Here is a 13,226-nt window from a genome sequence, read left to right on the forward strand (position 1 = left end):
CGGAAGTCATCAGTTGCAAGTTTGTTGATAATAGAAATTAAAAATTGAGGAATTTTTCTTCAAATGTTTGGCGTGTTCTGCTCCTGAAAGATTTACTAATATTCTGGAGATTTTTTTCAAGTTCTTCGGCCTTTTCCTTAGGGAAATTTTGTTTCTTATTTGCTGCAAAAAAATGGCGTCTGATTCTGTCAATGACTTTGATGGAACTAAATGAAAACGTGATAAATTAATGTCTGATATTTACAGGCTCCCGCTAGACGGCGAACTCGAGCGTTGCGATCGCGAATTACATTTATATAAAAATATTAAAAGTTCAGAAAAAAGGTTTATTTTCACTGTCATAAGTATAAATTTTAAGACTCATGCTGCCACCTATTGGCACAAAGATAAATTAAAAAAAAGAAACTGTAAATGAACTTTATCAGTACAGAAAAACTTTGAAAAATTTAATAAAATGGAATAGATTGGATTATCCTTACAATTGGGAGAATCGGGTTCGAATCCCAGCAATTGTTGGTCGATACGAATTTCACACACTGCCAGTGACCACAGTGTTGACGTGAAATATCCTCAGTGGTAGAGTGATCATAGGTTAGAATCCACTTGCCGTGAGACTATCCGTAGGAGGCTTTCTTTGTTTCGCTCTCCTTGTAGCGCAAATCCGGTTTAGTTCCGTCAAAAAGTTCGTCCGGTTACTCCCAATACTTGATTCAGGAGTTCCCTTGCCATCTGGATTGGGTTCAAAATTACAAGGCAGCGAAGATGAACATGAGTAGTCGAAAACCCAAAATTGAATCGGCTGCTCAAAGATGGTTATAAAATAACAAAAATAACAATAATAAACTTATCTATGATGTTCTATAGACGGATTAAAGCAAATTGAACTCTTTTGGTTTCGATTTATAGTATGGAGAGGAAAGAATTGAGGAATTTAATCCAAAAAAATTTAGTAAGAGCAGTTAAGCATGGTGATGGTGTCCTTGCTTGTGTGTTGGTGCATGTCGGAATAAAGTAGTTTGAAATTTATTGATGGGTTATGAATCAACCTATTTATTTAAGTATTTAAAGATACGATATATAATTATCTGCTGAATTTGGATATTGGTGACAACTTTGTTTTATGTTAAGATAACTATACTCAACGTTTGCATATCTTATCTTATAACTTTTTTCTTGTTTTCTCTATATTTCAAAACTTATTGTATGAGGTCTATGTTCTTGCAGCTTATACATATATATAAATATATTATTTTCATGTTACAGCAAACATTGCACCAGTGGAAAATTGTATTTGGAATCGTAATCGCTGTTTTAATCGTCAGTTTTTTGTTTTACGTTATTTTTTCCTCAGCTGAGAAACAAGATTGGATTGCCGAAGAAGAACAGAAATCTATATTAGATTTTGCTCAAGAACCTTCTGCCTAGAATTCTTCGAATGAAAGCAATGAAGAAAAAATTAGTGTACAAATGTGAAATAAAAGAACATTATTTATTTTTATAAATTAATAAAAGAAATTTTATTCTTATTAGCACAGGCATTTCTAGGAATTTCAACATAAATTTAATTAAATATTAATTTTGAATAATCGTTTGTTCATTTAGATTTAGTCTTACTTAATGCAGTGGTTTTGAGCTACCTTTATATAGTACGAAAAAAACAATTTAAATTTTAGTTAAAATAGTTGAATGGAGCCCAATATATTAGTCATGCAATGAAACGTAATGCCTACTTTTACAATAAAAGCTTTGTCTAGATTTACGAACATGTTTAAATTAATAACGTAAATGCTAATTTTACGAACGTCATTTTCCAGCGGATAGTTACGCTTTAACAATACATTACTCTGACATTAAAAAAGATGCAAAATTGCTCAGCTTTGAAAAAAATTAAGTTAAATTTAGTTTTGGTTACCTTACGTCCACAGCAAATTTTATTCTACTGTCAAAGTGTCAAGCAGTTTAGCCACTGAAAATTCTGGCCAATATGAAATTTTTGATACTTTTCCACTTTATAAAAGCACTTTAGCTGCAACTGGAGAAGTTAGCCTCGCTGATGTTTTTTAACCATTATCACATAGAAACTTTTGAAAAATATTTAAGACCTTTGAAATTTATGCCTCAGGTCTGTAAAAGCAGGACTGCTAACTATTACGTTTATTGCAAAATATTTTAGAGTGTGGTAGGCAAATTCGGATAATTTTGTTTGCGTACAAAAAAGCCTCACAACGACAGGGTTGGAACAAATTGGCATTTCATGTGCACTTTCAAATCCTTTACATGGTGTGAAAAATAACTTTAAAGCAAATTTTTTCAACTAAGAATCCTACACTAAAGCTTTAATTATACACTAAAATTTAACAGAAATTCGGATAATTTTGTTTGCGTACAAAAAAGCCTCACAACGAGAGGGTTGGAACAAATTGGCATTTCATGTGCACTTTCAAATCCTTTACATGGTGTGAAAAATAACTTTAAATCAAATTTGTTCAACTAGGAATCCTACGCTAAAGCTTTAATTATACACTAAAGTTTAGCAGAAATTCGGATAATTTTGTTTGCGTACAAAAAAGCCTCACAACGAGAGGGTTGGAACGAATTGGCATTTCATGTGCACTTTCAAATCCTTTACATGATGTGAAAAATAACTTTAAATCAAATTTGTTCAACTGGGAATCCTACACTAAAGCTTTAATTATACTCTAAAATTTAACAGAAATTCGGATAATTTTGTTTGCGTACAAAAAAGCCTCACAACGAGAGGGTTGGAACAAATTGGCATTTCATGTGCACTTTCAAATCCTTTACATGGTGTGAAAAATAACTTTAAATCAAATTTGTTCAACTAGGAATCCTACGCTAAAGCTTTAATTAGACACTAAAGTTTAACAGAAATTCGGATAATTTTGTTTGCGTACAAAAAAGCCTCACAACGAGAGGGTTGGAACAAATTGGCATTTCATGTGCACTTTCAAATCCTTTACATGGTGTGAAAAATAACTTTAAATCAAATTTGTTCAACTAGGAATCCTACACTAAAGCTTTAATTATACACTAAAGTTTAACAGAAATTCGGATAATTTTGTTTGCGTACAAAAGAGCCTCGCAACGAGAGGGTTGGAACAAATTGGCATTTCATGTGCACTTTCAAATCCTTTACATGGTGTGAAAAATAACTTTAAATCAAATTTGTTCAACTAGGAATCCTACACTAAAGCTTTAATTATACTCTAAAATTTAACAGAAATTCGGATAATTTTGTTTGCGTACAAAAAAGCCTCACAACGAGAGGGTTGGAACAAATTGGCATTTCATGTGCACTTTCAAATCCTTTACATGGTGTGAAAAATAACTTTAAATCAAATTTGTTCAACTAGGAATCCTACGCTAAAGCTTTAATTATACACTAAAGTTTAGCAGAAATTCGGATAATTTTGTTTGCGTACAAAAAAGCCTCACAACGAGAGGGTTGGAACGAATTGGCATTTCATGTGCACTTTCAAATCCTTTACATGATGTGAAAAATAACTTTAAATCAAATTTGTTCAACTGGGAATCCTACACTAAAGCTTTAATTATACTCTAAAATTTAACAGAAATTCGGATAATTTTGTTTGCGTACAAAAAAGCCTCACAACGAGAGGGTTGGAACAAATTGGCATTTCATGTGTACTTTCAAATCCTTTACATGGTGTGAAAAATAACTTTAAATCAAATTTGTTCAACTAGGAATCCTACGCTAAAGCTTTAATTATACACTAAAGTTTAGCAGAAATTCGGATAATTTTGTTTGCGTACAAAAAAGCCTCACAACGAGAGGGTTGGAACGAATTGGCATTTCATGTGCACTTTCAAATCCTTTACATGATGTGAAAAATAACTTTAAATCAAATTTGTTCAACTAGGAATCCTACACTAAAGCTTTAATTATACACTAAAGTTTAACAGAAATTCGGATAATTTTGTTTGCGTACAAAAAAGCCTCACAACGAGAGGGTTGGAACAAATTGGCATTTCATGTGCACTTTCAAATCCTTTACATGGTGTGAAAAATAACTTTAAATCAAATTTATTTAAGTAGGAATCATACATTAAAGCTTTATCCTTGCTACCACCAGAAGAAAGTTTCCCTTAATGTGAGGAATGCCTTGCTAAGACATAATTTTTATCACTTGCCATATTTATTGCCATCTAAGCAACCTTTATTGCATTTACTCTTTTTATTTTCAACTGCCAGTATAAGAAAATCTTTAGCTAAAAATCGTAAAAGTTAGCAGCTGTGGTAATCAGTAAACAAAACAGAGCTTGAGTTATTTTTTCTTTAATTAAAATACATCTACGTGTATAAGTTGTTAAAAAAATAAAAAAAAAAAGCTTCTGCTCGTTTTGTGATGCAGGAAAGTTTCGTAATTCTTACTTTTCATTAGATTCTAAAAATACAATGCACAGTTTCTGTTTAATATTATTTTTGTTAGCATTTCCGTTTTTCACTACAGCAAATGTATAAAAACGACTTTGAAAGCTAATTTATCGATCAAGAGAAATGTTGTATGATATACCTTATTCACAAAAATTTTCTTAGTTGCTTTTCTTGAATAGACTAGTGACAAATTACAAAATTAGTCAACAACTTTTAATTTTTAATAAAAAAAGGTATGCTATGAAGTTTCACTGAAATAGTTATTCTGTGAAAAGTAACGCCTACTTTCTATCCTTCCTCGCACTTTAAATTTGATTGATCGTGCTCTAAACACTCTTTTTTTTTTTTTTTTTTTTTTTATGACGTAGATATTTTTAACATCAGTTGTATGCTTAAAGCGCTTTTTTTAACCCCTTAGAGGACAAAATGGGAAGTTGAGCTTTCTTTATTGTAGATGACATTAAAAGCAAAGTGACTCTTAAATAATGAATCAATGGCTCTTATAGAGCTTAAGCCTACATCAACAATCACCTTGTCCGAGCAGCGATGGTTCAGGGAATAGAGTGCTCATATCCCAAATATGTGAGTCGGGTAGAAGTACAAATCTCAGCGTTGACTGGTCAAGGCGTATTCCGCACCACAGTGCCAACGTAAACTATCCTCAGTGGCAGACGGATCATGGGTCAGAATCTCCTTGATGTCGGGTTGGTCATAGGAGGTTTTCCTCCCCATGTTACTCAAATGCGGGTAAGTCCATTAAAAAGTCCTTCAAAAAAACTGTCTCAATGCTTGATCTTCCAATGAAAGCACTTAGGAGATAGAGCGTTCGCCTCCCAAAGAAGTAACTCTGGTTGATATGAATTCTGCTTCCGGCAACGACAGAAGTGTTGACGTAAAATATGTTCAGTGGTAGAGTTCCGGCGGTCCTTAAAAAATTTTAGTAGTGGTAGTAAATTTAAGTTAATCGGAGAATATATTTCATATTTTAATTTACCACTCTGCTTAGCCATCACCTCGTTCATCAGAAAGCCTCCACGCGGTTTTTTATAAGTTGTCCACGCAGTCTATTTAAAAAGTAAATCAGAGGTGCGCAAGAAACCGAATTTTATTTTATAAGTACTAACTAGCTAACTATTCAGATTTTCCGGAGAACTTATCCTATACAGGATATCTCCTCTTTCATCGAGAAGAAAATGTGGAGGAAGGGAAGGAAGGTGCTAGAGATGAGTCGAAAGTAACGTAACAGTGACTTGTCACAGTGACTGGAGCAGTCACTGTGACAGCCTGTTCCAACCAAAAAGTTGTCACAGTGACTGGAGCAGTCACTGTGACAAGTCACTGTTACTGTCACTGTGACAAAAATCACTGCTACTGTGACTGTGACAAAAATCACTGCTACTGTTACTGTGACAGATTTCACTGCTACTGTCACAGTGACAAATTTCACTGCTACTGTCACTGTGACAATTATCACTGCTACTCTAGCTGTTCCAAATGCCACAGGTATATTCACTGCTCCAAAAAACATACTGAAATACCAGTGAATATTGCCGGCCGATGCTCCAGCTCGTACCCTGCGAATGGAAGCATTTTCGTCGCTTCTAAATTCAAGCTGCTCCACTCTGAAAAATTTTGCTGTTATTTTTGATCAAATATCATAGCGGAGTTCAGTCTCTATTTTAGTTTGAAGAAAAAAAGAAATTAAAAAAAGCCATGATTTCTATTTTTATTTTGATAATTTTTATAATTTAGTATTAGATAAATTGTTCGATAATAGAAAAATCTTAATAGTAATCTTAATACAATATTATATATTTGAACAAGATATAATTCGAATATATAATATTTTTGTATATATTCAACCGTAGCTTAGTTTATATTCATACTTGAAATCTAAAACAAATTATTATTTTTATTGATTTTTCTTCTTTAAAGGGAACTGAATTTTCGGTCATCAATATCAATTATGCAGCATATAAAAAAGTAGAAGAAGAAACAGATATTGTTTAAAGATTAGAATTTTTTACATCAAGTTTCCAGACATAGCAAACATTTTTATTTATATCTTCAGTCGTGAAAAAAAAAAGGAAAAATGTTATCTTCTTTTTTCCCCCTTAAATCGAAAAATTAGTACAAGTTACTAAATATCAACAATGTAACAATCAACAATAAGTAAAAATTTCAAGAAATATCTATAAATATTTAAAAGTACGTAATAATAATTTAATTTTTTATAAGCAATCTAATACTCGGACGTACAGTGTATAGTGGGTACAATGCCGCGCTAGTGAATGAAAGGTCTGTGGTTCGATGCCTCGGGAAAGCAAGTGTCAATTTTTACATTTTTATTTATAGATTTATACCTATCAAAATTTTGCGGTTAATATTTTCTATTGAATTTATTCAAGCAACTAAATACAAGTCGATATCAGTTGCATACATAAAATTTTAATTTAAATATTTTTTTAATAAATTATTTTATGATTTTTTAAAAAATAAATGGTAAAATGTCAGGTTTAAGAAATCTTTTAAAATGTCTACTTTAATGGATGAAAAGTTTGTTTGAATATTATAAAAGAAAAAATAGATATCATTTCCAAAATTCTGCCAATTATTGTGCGTAGTTAGTTAATTTCTGTGAAATTTTGATCATAATTTTTTTTCCCATTTAAATTATTGTAATTCTACCACAACTGGGTGAGAAAGACTGATGACATTTACTTTTTATCTTAATTTTTGTTTAATTTAAGAACTGTACAAATCGTGAAGAGAATAAAGACTGCTATCAATAAATGTCAAATTAAAAAATTAATCAACCTCTTTGAAAACAACTAAGTAAATTTAAGTAAATTAAATTAAATTTATTTATTTCTATAATATTCGTCAAAAAGTTATTGAAATTTTAATTAATTTTTTTAAATAATAAGATTTAAAAAAAGAAATTCCGTTCTCGCCCATTTTGTAGAGAGAAAGTCTAAGATCGATATTTATAGCGATTAGAGCCATGGCAACGAAAAAAGCCAAAATATAAATTCAGTTAAGTTTTGGAGTTTTTAACGCTTTGGTGATAATTCACTTTTGAACTATTTTATTTGATTTTCTTATCCTTTTTTCTAGGGTATTCGTCTATAATACTCTAGTAGAGTTCAATTATTACTCATAGATTCTTAATCACACATCTATGCATGCCTAGAAACATATTGATAAATTGTAATTTACTGAAATAAATATGAATAACAATTGCATAAAGTAGTTGAATTTTTTATATCTATTAGAAAAATTAAAGCATAGTGTTTATTTCTCCTTTCCAAACAGCAAAATTTAAAAAAAAATGCTTAGTGGCGCCATCTGTTGGCTCTTATAACAGATCCTGGTGTACGAAATTAATGCTACCTGCGAAGGATAAAATAAACGCAAAATTATGAAAATATCTAAATTCATAACAATAATCATAACAAAAAAATTAAATAAATTTTTGTTTTCATACTACGCATTCTTTTCTTTTATAAAGGAGAAAAAATCTTCATAAAAGTTTGAAAAGCTATGAAGAATTTCATTAATACGGTGATATTTTTTGTTTGACAACATTACTAAAAATTTACTTGCGATTAAGTTTTCATTTTACTGTACATTTAATGAAGAAATCAGCATTCTATAATATAAAATATTGAATTAATCTCATCATTCATCGTTTTTAAATGCCAATAACTCAACTACAAAAATTTTGAGATCAGATTTTCACTGTAATATCATTATGAAAATATTAGTAACGAGAAGAATTATGAGTTTTAATTTAATATCTTATCTGAGATAAAAGCTTTGATTTTGTTATTTTAACATTTTACAAGAATTAAATAAGGTCCCATATTAGTTATTAAAAACCATACTACTAAATTGCGTACTGCGATATACATTATTAATGATTATCTCTTTCCATAAGAATGACTCAGTATAAAGATTAATTTTTTTAATTGACTACATTAAAAATTGATGATATAGATTAATTTTGCTAAAAACTAATTACAGCGATTAATATTACAATAAAAATATTATATCGATTAAATTAACTAAAAACTAATCATATCGATTATTAACTAAAGCACTTAATCGATTAATTCATACCAAGTTTTTATAAATAAAAACGATTAATCGATATAAAATATCGATTAAATCTATATCGAAATAATAACAGTCACTGCTATTTGTCACTGTTACTTTTGGGTCCCAGTAGCAGAAGTAACAGTGACTGAAAAGTAGCAGTTTTGCCCATCTCTAGAAGGTGCTGTGATAACTGAAGTTATGTCTCAGTAGAGATCCCCTCGATGCGAAATGCTAAACCATACCATAGATTATAAATTTGGCGATGGATTACGCGTAAATGTCGTGGGAGAACGAAATTACATTAACCTAAACACAAACACATCATACCTACCAATTCTTCCGGATTTTCCTAAAGATTTTATTTTTATATTTAAATTGGTAGTATATGTATACTATTTTTTTTCTTTTATAAACTTAATTTTTTAATGATTTTGATCACCACTATTTTTGCAAAAATAAAGAACATATATTAATATGCGTTACTATTATGTTTGTCAACTTAAGATTTCTGAAATACAACGTATTTGTTTGCTAAAAATTGAAGTTTTAATTCCATTTCAATACCACTGGGAAAAATGATAATGGAACGGATTAAAAGTTGGCAGGTATGACACATGGGTGAAAGCCCTTATATAGCAAGACGGAAAAGAGAAAAACCTGGTACGTAAAACATTTCATTCCAGCATTTTTTTCGAAAAAAATGAAATATCTGTAACTATCAAGATTTCTTTTATAATTCTGGCATATATATAAAACTGCTTCTTTTCCAAGATAAAGGCCATCGCTTCATCTGATCTTTTTATAAGGTCATTTCCGGACATCAATAATTCACGCGATGTCATGTGTCACTTTAAGGAAGAATTTTTCGAAATGATGCCATGCGAAAGCGCTGCCGATAACTGATGCTGATCATGCTCTACTGACGTTCTCTTCTCCCTTGCGATGCCGGTTATGCTGAATTGATGCTGATTATCCTGAACGTTACGAGGTGAGTGATACAGATTTTGATCTCGTCAGGTTCCTGAGTCGGGAGAGACAATACTGACAACTGGCCATTTTGTTTTTTCAAGTCATGCCGTATCATAAAACAGCTCGTGGTGGAAAGGTCTCACTCTCCATTCGTAATTCACCGTCGCATTGCAACAGGGTTCCCGCGGCCTTGAAAAAGCCTTGAAAAGTACTTGAATTTCATTTTGATTTTCAAGGGCCCCTAGAAGTACTTGAAAATGATATTAAATCCTTGAAAATTTCGAAATGACCTTGAAAAGTATCGAAAACTCAGGAAAACAGCCCTATTTCCAGTATTTCTATGTTTAACTTTTTGACTCGCGTAAGTGTGAGAGAATGACTTCCCCGTCTTTCAGATGATGACACGTACTGTTTGATTTTAGGATATTATGTATCTTTGGCTGATTTTAGGAATTTTAAATATTGGGAACTGCGCCAGATTCTGACAAAATCTCGATTCTTATTCAGGCGATTTTAATATCAATCATCGATCTTCGTATTAGACTTATTTAAAAATTATGTGTTGCAGGGATGAAAGACTTCCACGAAAAAGCGGAAATCCGCTTTTTTCCCCCAATTTTGAAAATTTCCGACCATGTTCCAAAAACTAAAATTTTTGTGAAGTCCTATTGGAGAAACCCAAGCCGCCCGACCGATAGTCGGATTACCGCGACTTCTGCTATAGAGTGGAAAGGAGTCTAAGCGTTTCGTTACGAGCGCCGATATTTGATTTTTTTTTTGTTTGGCTGATTTTTGGAATTTTAAATATTAGGAACTGCACTGGATTTTGCTAAAATCGCGATTTTTAATCAAACTATTTTAATATCAATCATCGATTTTTGTATGTAACTGATTTAAAACTTACGTGTTGCAAATTTTTAACGCGATTTAAAAATCGTACTAGCAATTCCTATTCACTCAATTTCAAAATCCAATATCGCGATTTGTATTTAAGCGTTTTTAAAACCCAATATCGCGATTTGTATTCTCGTGAGTTTAAAATCCAACGTCTCGATTCATATTCACGCATTTTTAAATCCAATTTTGCGATTCGTTATCACGCAGTTGTAATGTCAGATATCGTTTTTCGTATTTATACGCACGCTATTTAAAAATTACTCACTGTGATTCGTATTCACTTGATCTAAAAATTATGCATCGTGACTCTTATTTACGCGATTTAAAAATTAAATATCGCAATTTGTATTTTCGTGTCTTTAAAATCCAACAGCGTGATTCGTAATCACGGGATTTTATAAATCCAAAATCGCGATTCATATTCACGCTATTTTAAAATCCAAAAACGCGATTCAAATTCACGCGATTTTAAAATCCAATATCGTTATTTGTATTCACGCGATTTTAAAATCTAATATCGTGATTTGTATTTTCGTGTTTTTAAAATCCAAAATCGCGATTCAGATTCATATTCACGCGATTTTAAAATCCAATATCGCGATTAATATTCACGCGATTTTAAAATCCAAAATCGCGATTCATATTCACGCGATTTTAAAATCTAATATCGTGATTCATATTCACGCAATTTTAAAATCCAATATCGTGATTCATATTCACGCGATTTCAAAATCCAATATCGCGATTCATATTCACGCGGTTTTAAAATCCAACAGCATGATTCACATTCACGCAAATTTAAAATCCAAATTCGCGATTCATATTCACGCGATTTTAAAATCCAACAGCACGATTCATATTCACGCGATTTTAAAATCCAAAATCGCGATTCATATTCACACGATTTTAAAATCCAATTTCGTGATTCATATTCACGCAATTTTGAAATCCAAAATCGCGATTCATATTCATGCGATTTTATAATCCAATATCAAGATTCACATTCACACGATTTTAAAACCCAATATCGCGATTCTTGAAAGAAGTAGAAGTAAGCTTTCTCTTGAATTAGTTACTGTAAAGATGTGATACATTTTTCATTAGTAAGTAATTTAATAGTCGCGCCTTCCTATAATTGCTTAATTTTTTTTAATATATTAGTGGTCAAAATTTTAAAACTATATTTAAGAAAAATTTAAAGTTAACTGTCTAAATGCTTCTGCCACTTTTAATATTGAATAAAAATCTCCCAGCATAGTTAAAAGTTGCTTTTATAAATCTCAGTATCATATAGAGCACTCCCCCTCCCCTCCTCCTAGTGACCTGCATTGTAAAAGTTCAGCTTTTTTTATTTTTGTCCACTTTAATGCCTGGTGTTGCAATTCGTTTTCACGTGATTCAAAAATCGCAATTCCCATTAAAGCAATTTAAAAATCTAATATCGCAATTTGTACTTAAGCGTTTCTTTAGCGCAATTAGTTTTTCCGCGAGTTTAAAATCCAATGTTGCTATTCGTATTCACGCATTTTTCGATATCAAACATCGATTTTCGTATTTATACTCGATTTGAAAACTACTCGTTGCAATTCATATTCACGTGACCATGTCAAGTGCGTATGATCGATGCTACTGAAAAAAAGTTAATTCAAGTATGAGTGGTTAATTAAAAAAGTCAGTGACCAAAATTGTTACTAAGAATCTATCAGAAGGTATTGAGGTGAAAGTTGGCAACTGTTTCAATTTAAAATGGTTGACTGGTAATAAATTTAAAATGATAATCAAGCCGCAACATCCAATAATTGATTAATTTTCTTAAATAGAAAAGGGGTTGAAATTTCAAAATTATATTTAAGAACAATTTAAATTTCACTGTCTAAATGCTTCTGCCACTTTAAATATTAAATAAAAGTCTCCCGGCAGAGTTGTTTTTAAATATCTAATTGATATCACAGTATTATATAGAACATTCCCCCCTACCCCGTCTTCTGCCCGAATCTTTGCTTATTCAGACTTTGTATACCTAGCTTAAAATAAGCCTTAATGCAAAATTCAAACCTGACATTTTTATGCATCATGAATTTTATTCTCGACTTGATGCCGATCACCCTTGTTTTTTTTATATATACTTAGATCACTTTCCGAAATTAAGAGAGAGCAATGGAAGTCTTATTTTTCAGTACTGCTATTATCGACTAACATTTATCGTCAAAACATTTTAGTTTAAAATGTTAAATTTTAGTCTGTCTTTAACTAAAATTTAAGTCCTTGAGAATTTCATAATAAGTCTTGAAAAGTACTTGAATTTTATTTTTATAGTAGAGCATGAACCCTGTGCAAAGAATCCACGTCATTAGAAGAAATCATTGCTACCTGTGGGATATCAAAAAAATACTTTCCACCAGTTGAACACGAACATATTGACGATCTCGTAGAGTTTTACACTCAGTTTGATACAGAGGAGCTGATTGGTTTAGATAAATTACTTAGCAAACTGCTCATTCAAATAAGATCAAGTTACTCTGGAGACTATGAATACTCCTACTTCCTAAAACTGACAAATGTAGCTTATCACGTCAGGTGGAAGAGGAAAAACTTTCAAGCGGAAGAAAACAAGGAGATGAATAAAAACTCCATTCAACTCGAATCAATAATGACTGAAATTAATCCAAGCACTGAAGACATAACCATGGAAAATAAAGATGAAAACCTGAATACAACACCGAATACAGAAACAGACACGGACATCAATATTAACAATAGCACAGAACCACCTGCAAAGAAAAGAAAAAAGAAGAAGAAAAAGCAAAATGCAATCAAAACAATTGAAGATAATTCTACACTC

The 13,226-nt window shown here is 31.3% G+C and overlaps 3 protein-coding genes across 5 annotated transcripts in view; all 3 read left to right on the forward strand.

The window, feature by feature from the left end:
* The window catches only part of LOC107441740 (sialin), a 33,704-nt gene extending 32,189 nt beyond the window's left edge, over nt 1–1,515 (forward strand). The window contains exon 11 of the mRNA XM_087160858.1: nt 1,264–1,515. Within this exon, the coding sequence (XP_087016984.1) occupies nt 1,264–1,425 (162 nt within the window). The 3' untranslated portion in view covers nt 1,426–1,515. The remainder of the gene's footprint in view (nt 1–1,263) is intronic.
* LOC107441742 (sialin) overlaps nt 1–13,226 on the forward strand; it is a 111,175-nt gene that overhangs the window by 69,675 nt on the left and 28,274 nt on the right. The gene's annotated exons all lie outside the window — the stretch shown is intronic.
* Nucleotides 1–13,226, forward strand: part of LOC139424789 (sialin) — a 102,160-nt gene that overhangs the window by 32,179 nt on the left and 56,755 nt on the right. The window lies entirely within an intron of this gene.

This window comes from Parasteatoda tepidariorum, chromosome 4 (assembly GCF_982258835.1).
Source record: "Parasteatoda tepidariorum strain Cologne lab strain chromosome 4, Ptep-v5.0, whole genome shotgun sequence".
NCBI lineage: Eukaryota > Metazoa > Arthropoda > Arachnida > Araneae > Theridiidae > Parasteatoda > Parasteatoda tepidariorum.